General features: G+C 44.5%; 1 protein-coding gene across 1 annotated transcript; it reads right to left on the reverse strand.

The window, feature by feature from the left end:
* Window positions 1-2,807: 2,807 nt before the first annotated feature.
* Window positions 2,808-3,455, reverse strand: LAJ45_11769 (uncharacterized protein; the record flags this gene model as incomplete). Its single annotated transcript, XM_046121244.1, has 1 exon — window positions 2,808-3,455. One exon carries the CDS (start codon window positions 3,453-3,455, stop codon window positions 2,808-2,810), a length of 648 nt encoding a protein of 215 aa, XP_045965560.1.
* Window positions 3,456-8,429: the final 4,974 nt, after the last annotated feature.

Below are 8,429 nucleotides of genomic sequence, written 5' to 3' on the forward strand. Positions count from 1 at the left end.
AGGATATCTCACACTCATCAATCTCTCCATCTTCTTCAGGTCGTGTTGGGAGTCATAGGCACTTTGGTACAGGAGATGCTGTACTGGAGGAGTGTTTGGAGGGAGCTATTTTGATGACTGGTAGGAATATCCACACTGCTCTCAAAGCACTTGTGGTATCTTGAATTAGAAATCAATTCTTGGTGAGAAAATTTGCACTGCCAATCCTCTTACGACAGGGATAATCCGGTGTTACCATTATTTCCACACTCAACTGAATCATTTATCATCACTCGTTTTACTGCACTTTCTGAAGACGTTCCGAGTGCTCTGAGTGCAATCTAGAAGTTTCATTCGACTTTGAAATAATAGTAATGCACTGACTACCTGGACTAACCTAACCTAATCTAATCTAATCTAATCTAATCAAATCTTCTTCATTTTTAGCTGATATAACATATTCATTGATATACAAAGTGAAGTCCAAAACACCAAATTGTACCGCACTTCCGCAGCTATCGGGAGTGCTAACAGACTAAGCCTAACAAATATCAAAAGGTTAGTGACAAGTCCGGAGGAAGGAAAGTTAGAGATTATACCATAGGAACTAATGATGCCCGCCACCATCACCACAACCTCTACCACCACTACCACATCCAGCACGAGCAGGTGCGAGTGCGTCAACAGCTCTCTTGGCTGCTATCCCAACAGGTATACAGATCGTCCTCTGTAAGAGGTTTGGGTCAACAACTCCGAGACCCAAAAGATACTACCTAATGTATTTGGGGGCTAAATCATCGATAGCCTCCTGCTGTCTCTTGTGAATGCTAACAAGAGTTTGACTTAGCCATTTATTACGGCAACCAGTTCCAGGCACATATACCATCAGCCTTTTGGCATTTATCCGATGCTTTCCTTCCTCGTAATCCGATTTGTCTGCACAAATATCGATCATGCTATAATCATCTTCCTGAACATGACGGAATACCGCATTGAACAGGGGGTTTCCTCAACACATAGGTTAGCACCCGCTCCTCCCCTTTTGAGTACCCCCAATATCTTCATAGGCTTGGTATTGCTGTACTTTAATTAATTATGGAGCTCCTCTGAATTCTTAATTTGTACCTCGACCGCTTGAATAAGAGGAACACCCACCGGGAAGATGCTCTCCATGACCACCCAGATAGTTCTGACTGCTCTGCCAGGTACAGTGTATTTCGGGATTGAGCTGTATAAGTGGGGAAAGTTATTTTGGTCGAAACTCCGATGAAAGAAGGTTCGTTCAGGGGATAATTCTAGGCATAAGCACCTGGTACAAGTACAAAGACTGCCATAGATCACCTGGGTCCACCATGGTAACCATCATGGCAGATCAAACGAGTGGCGGGGGTACTGCCAGCTCCTTTACTTTGCGATAGGGTCTTTCAGCTGCCTGACTACCGCCGTTATTATCATCGTCACTATCAGTGGCAGTCTCTTTCAACTGTCAGTATCTCTGTCCCCTTGATAACTTATCCTTTGTAGCGACATCCACGATGAGATACTGTATATTACTCGCCAGTGCTCTATAAACACTGGCATCATACACAATCCAAATTGTCAGAAAACTATTGACGGAGGGCAGGTTCTTTAAGTAAAAGTATGGGGACTTAAACGCAGCCGATCCGGAGGCGTTTTTATTGATTCAACCTACATTTGGCATTTCCATTTTTAGGCCGTTGCGGATGCTTGTGTGCAGTTTTGGTAGTTTAAGTAGATTTAAAGTCATATTCCCTTTGGTTGCTTGAACTATCTTAAATGTCCTCGAGTTTGAGGATATCTGTTGAACACTCGGGGATAGCTTTTGGACAATCAGGGATATCTCTTGAACAATCGGATATAGCTCAGGTCTAATTCATCTCTTGCTTACTGGTGAGGGGTGGTCAACTAGTTTGGATGGACTTACACTAGAAAATAACTGAGAGGAGTGTTGGGGCTTGAAGGTTGGGGTCACCAGTGCAAGAGTCTTGAGTGGAGCAATGACAGGTGCTTGTGAGGTAGTAGTGGAGCCTCCTGGGCCTGTCGAGTAGCCTGGTGCTGGGTCTATTGTTGGACTTGTTTTTGTCGGCCCTATTGAGCGTACTGCACTAGACTTGAAATGAGTGAGAACTCGACCTGCGATTATGATCTTCTGGCCAATCTTCTTTCGAGGAGCACTAACGAGTGGTGGTGGGGTAGAAGTAACCCTGAGTACGGTCGTACATACAAGGGGTTCTGGTAAAGAACTGATGAGTTCTGAGCAAGGAGTGGATCCTGATGCTAGTGGGCATCTTGTGGGGCCTGTTACTAGGTCTTGATAATTACTTATTTATAGTTCACAGAGTTCGGACCTGTTTGGGGAAATGCCTGTGTTAAGCAATAATTCTGTAGCGTTTAAACTTATGATATTGGAACCCGGACTCTATTGACTTGATTGTTGATGATTCCCTCAAGTCGTCGCAGAATCCTGCCTTGTGTATACATGTTGGAACCTATACCAAGCCCGCTTTTTAATATTAACTGATACAACGCTAATAGAATAAGATAATGCTCCGAAGATAACACACATAGAAAAGCACCCCTGCATGTTTCCGTCGTCCATTCTAATTCCGACATGTAACCATGAACCTCGCAATTGCCAGTCATCAAGTTGTATCTTACTACTGTTCTATACTTACTTCCCTCAGTAGAAGAGTCTGCAGCTATAAGCCCCCCTTCCTATTCTATTTTGGGTGAGACACCCGATAGTAACCATACCGTCGCAATAGCAAATAGTATAGCACTGGTGTGGTAACACCGCGTTCCCCTTCCTAGACGTTACCCTCGACCGTTAAAATACTTCTATGATAAAATCCCTGTTGGAAAAGCCATAGAGTAGTGAATGGTATTGAGCTTTGTCCTGCCTGTTCCGTTGTTGTTTGTGACCGTTCATAATCGACCACTGGGCCTTGACTTCGCATATGTGATCGTATATTCGAGGTTGGCTGAAAGTTCCCATCCGCCAATTCCTCCTGTGGCTCGGGTGTTGCCAGTCGTTTTTGTGTATTCCGCTGCCTAGTGGGATTTGGGTCCTCGCGATAAAGTGTCAACAGCATGAGTTGTAATACCTCATGAACTTTCCATATTACTTGAAGTTCGAGAAGGTAAGCCCGATTGCCCACCATTGCTGATACCGTAAATGGTCCCGTGAATTTGTCTGACCACTTGGAATATCCTCCTAGATTTCGCGTATCTATCAAGACTTTCTGACTTATAGTGAAATGCTGTACCGCTAGTCCTGACTTTGATGCCATCCTGTCGAAAGGCTTCTGTAGTGTATCCCTTACTGACTCGTGAGCCGTAATGATCTTGTCCAAGTAGTTACTCCCATTGGCGTCCAAACGTTTGATATGTGCACCCATAGGCCAATCCGCTAGAGGGTGGAAGGCATAGTTGCAATACAACAGCGATTGTCCCATCGATGTATGCTTTCCCTTATTGTAGCGGTATGCGCAAATGGGTTACAGGGTCTTCCCCCTCTTGCCTGTTTCTGCCGTGTATGCCAGGATGTAACCTTCCATGTATCGGTTGGCCCGTTCTGTTTGGCCATCAGTTTGCGGGTTGAATGATATCGAGAGTCTCCTACGAATCTCCAATCTTTCCGTGATTGCTGTCCAAAATGCGGATAAGAACTGTGTTCCCCTGTCCGAGAAGATGATACTAAAAAGTCCGTGATATTGCCAGAAGTCTTTGACAAATGCGTTAGCAATTTGTTCCCCGTTGATTCACGTCATTGGACTCAATTGAGCCATTTTCGTAAAACGATACACGACTACCAATAGCTTACGGAATACTCATTTCTCCTGAGCCATTTTTACTACGAAATCAATCGAGACATCGGTACAAGGTGTGGTGGCTAACTCGAGGGGTTGAGGGATTGATAAGTATCTGCGACTTTGCTTGGGTCTCCGGCATACATTGCAAGTTTTCACGAAGATGGCTACATCCGTGGACATTCCTGGCCACCAGTAGCCGCTGTTGATCAACTCAAGGGTTTTATCCCTTCTTAAATACCCCGTTACGGGTCAATTATGATGTTCCTCAATAACCAGTTTGATTGCGTAGCCCGGTACTACCCATCGACCATCATAGGTAGGGTCATTCGAATCGGGAATACATTCAGCGGCAGGCTCTCACTTTACGAAAGCAGGCTTCGTGGTCCGAAGATCTCAAGGTTTGAGTCAGGCAGGTGTTTATCCGGAACTGTTCTCCGAACCCATCGTCTTTCCTGTTCATACCAGCTTTGGAGTGGCTGAAGCAGCTGTACGCTTGGTATGTCGTACCACTGATCCAACTGATTCTATTCCTTTTCGGAATCGCCAATCATTTCAGACCCAGTTTCATTAGCAAGCTCAACTAACTCTGTGAAGTGGCTCCTATGTTTCCAGAGAATCGAAATCTGTCTGAGGTCTCACGAGAACCTCAGGAGACCGAGAAGAATGTTGGGAGATATATGAATATGTACAGGGTGATCACAGTAATTACGAAGAACTTGTTTTCACTGGTTGACTTGAATGCAAGATCTGATTCGCTGATATTGGAGGCAAGAAAGGACATCGCCACTGCGATGTCAAAAGCGTTTGAACTTTTTATATGAAGCTTGAATACCCATTCGACCTTTTTGTTTTGACACCTGTTCAAGCTCATCAACTACACGCTTGACCTCATTTGACCCGTTCGACCCCGTTCGACCTCGTTTGATGGCTGAAAGTAGTGCTTCACCCTCATGGGAGCTGTTTTGACATCTGTTTGACGACTGCGGGTACTCATTTGAGGCTTTGGGAGCTGTTATGATGCCTGTTCGACCTCATGGGACAAGAGGGGAGGCGTTCTGATCACTTCGGTGATCAGGCCCATGGCAGAGAGACCACGAGGCATGAGAGACTCAGGATTATCACATTAAGGAACTCTGGTATGACTTGGAAGGAGGTGGGAAGAGCTGTGGAGATGGATTATTGTATCTGTCAAGGAATCTATCGAAGGGCAAAACTAAATGGGAAACCTACCAATAGAAGAAGATAAGGCAGACCACCTATCTTCAATGAGGCAGAGAAACGAAGATTATGAGAGTTTGTTAAAGAGATAAGACTATAAGAAAACTCTACTGGGAATCTATAATACAGGAGATGAGATATGCCTATTCTCCTCGTACTCTTAAAGGTGTAATTGCCTCTATGGGCTATCACAAAAGACTCCCTGGGAAGAAATAAGTTTACTATTTTCATTCTACTATGCCAATTACTGTATCCTTAACCTACCAGTATCAAGGTCGGGAATAAGGCCACAGAATCTCTTTCAACGAATAAAATGGTGTTAATACATGCTACACTGGAAATACGAGGACTGGTTTAGGACTGTATGCTCGGATGAGTCAACTTTCAATACTGATGACTTAAGCCATATACATTAGGTATCTAGAAATGCAGAAGAGCAGTAATACCCAAACTGTATCGACGAGACCTGGTAGTCAGGGAGGAATAGTGTAATGGTCTGAGGTGCATTCTGCAGGGAGATAAAGACAGAGCTAGTCTTCAAACCCCCAGGTGGCACCATAAACTTCAGAGTCTACGTGGATCAAATCTTAGACCGTCATCTTATTCCTTTCCAGCATAATACCTGTGAAGAATATGGATGTATACGGATGGTCGAAGGCAATGCACCTGGGCATAAAGGTCAGGCAAATATATACAGACAGATCAACCAGCTGGATGTCATTCCTTGGCCTGCACAATCACCATATCTCAATTCAATTGAAGCGTTATGGTGGGAGATGGAGACCGAGTTGGGAAAGACAGTTGGGCGAGTAGCGGAACCAGAGGTTCTGAAGATCAAGCTGAAGAATGCCTTGAAGAATATTGGCATAGATAGATTGTATAAGTTGATTAGGTGTATGCTCCGTAGACTTGAGGCAGTGATTGCTGCGGGCGGAAGGGCTACTCGATATAAGATATAACACGTACTCAGAATACTAGTAATGTTCTCCAGACTTTTTTCCTACATACAAATAATTGCTCTTGGCTGCATATGCGCTCAAAAGTCATTGGTAGCCATCTATGCCACCCATATTAAATCGGCACAATCAATCGGGCTTCTCACTGTTTAACGGGAACACCCTGTAAAATCTTACTGATGTTCTACGCTGGTTAGTGATTTTCTGACAAATTGTTCTGCGCTGAATAGCTCTTTTATGGGCTGCTCACGCATTACCACCCTTTCCATCGTGAATTCTGGGCATCTTGTAAGTGCATCTGGCTTGCCGTTGTTTTCGTCTGATTGGTAATGTATCTTGAAGCAAAAAGATGCTATCTTCTCGGCCCATCCGTGTTGTTTTCTCGACAACTTCTTGGTTCTTAAGAAATACTGTAGGTGTTGGTGATCCGAATTGATCCGGAGAGGGCTGTCCGTCCTTTCCGGCCAATGGCTCCAAGTCAAGAGAGCAGAGACTATTGCGAGCATTTCCTTGTTGTAGATCGCGTAGTTCACTTCAGCCGCATTGAACTTCCGAGCGTGGTAAACTACCGGATGTAGAATACCGTCCTCGCACACCTGAGAGAGTACTGCGGCCTTGGCCCAATCACTCGCATCAGTCTCCACGATTGGTTCATGGTGTTCATAATAATGTCAGAGTATTGGAGCTGACGTAAATCTCATCTTGAGTTCGTCGAACACATCTTCCTATTCCCTGCACAATTTCCATACGGTACCTTTCTTTAGGAGATCGGTCATGGGCCTGTAAACCTCGCAGTTTCTATGGTTGAATCATCTCAGAAAATTGGCGAAACCGAAGAAGCACTGAAGTTCTTTGACCTTGGTTGGGGCTACTCATTCCCTGATCGCTTGGACTTTCTTTGGTAACATTTGGTTCCCTTTTCCTGATAGTTTGAATCCCAGAAATTCTACCTCCTGTTGGTACCGCTTCGTTTTTTCGAGGTGCCGGTATAGATGGTGTCGTCGCAGTCACTGCAAAACCTCCCATACCAGAGTCGTATGCTCTACTCTAGTCGTGGGATACATCAGCATGTCATCCAAATAGACTACTACGCCTTGATCTAGAAGATCCTTGAATATGGTATTTACCTCCACATAGAACAATGCAGGAGCATTGGTCAAGCTGAAAGGCACTACCCTGTATTTTAAGTGTCGTATTTTGTTCGGAAAGCTGTTTTCCATTCTTTGACCTTAGCAATCCTAATCAGAATATAGCAGTTTTTCTGGTTTATCTTCGTGAAGTAGAGTGCTCCTTTCGGTGCATCGGCCAGCTCTGTCATGACTGACAGCAGGTAGCGGTTCTTGACCGTGATAGTATTTAAGCCATTATAGTCGACACATAACCGAAGTTTCTTATGAGCTTTCGGAAGGAACATGGTTGGTGCTGCTGCTGGGATGGTGGAGGGGACTATTTTGACAGAGGCTAGCGTTTGGGCCAACTACTCCCAGAGCGCCTTCTATTCAAGTGGGGAAGGTACATATATCGGTCCCCACAAAGGCTACTTTCTTTCCATAAGAGGAATAGTATGGTCTCATTCAGAGTTATCAGCCAGTCGGTCGGCTCCTTCTTTAAAGAACACATCTGCATGTTCCTGATACTCCGTCGGTATAGCACTGACAGGAGCCTCATTTATCAATGCCCTTGCCCAACAGGGGTGTTGTTCAATCGTCATCTCCTTCTTGGGTGACGTCCTGGACATCCTGATGACCAATTCTTCCAGGTTTTAATCATACATGTTTTAGACTGATAGGAAACATCCATGTACCATACAGTTGTTGCTCTGAAAGCTAACGCTAATGTGTCCCCAATAGATAGATGGTTGATACTCCTTGGGCCATCAATGTAGGATGAGGAGGTCTTCTCCTGCAAACGAGCTTAGCTCAAAGGTTATAGCCTATCTAAATGGTTACCGATTCGGAGGGTAAGAGGTTGAGTGATATGGGTGCCGGAGTTAAGCATAGGGGTATCATCAGCCTGCCTGATTATGGGAGGCGTTGGCCGAGGTTGAGTGGGTTTTTTTGCAAGATGGAAAGAATCCAAGGACATGATCCAGTATTCAGTGCCACTGTCTAGGAGTGAGTTGACTGGTGCAACATATTTAGTGCTAGTTGCTGGTTGTTCCCAAGAGATTTTGATCTCGGGACGAGTTTATTGTCTGTTGGAAAACATATTTGTATCCTAGTTTGATGGAAAATTGGTGTTTGATTTTGATATGGGTTTCTCCGATAGTCATTCTCTCTTCAGCACGCGCTGAGGAGATTTTTATATAGAGAGTTCTAATGTTTTTGATGAAGATCATGGTACAACACTTAGGCACCAGCCGTTTCGGGGTATAACCCTATCCTCATAGTGTGTGTGGAGAGAATCGAATTCCATGTGTGTAGTGAAACAGGTATAGTAAAAT

This window comes from Morchella importuna (assembly GCF_003444635.1).
Source record: "Morchella importuna strain M04M26 chromosome Unknown Morimp01GS104, whole genome shotgun sequence".
In the NCBI taxonomy this organism is placed as follows: Eukaryota; Fungi; Ascomycota; class Pezizomycetes; order Pezizales; family Morchellaceae; genus Morchella; species Morchella importuna.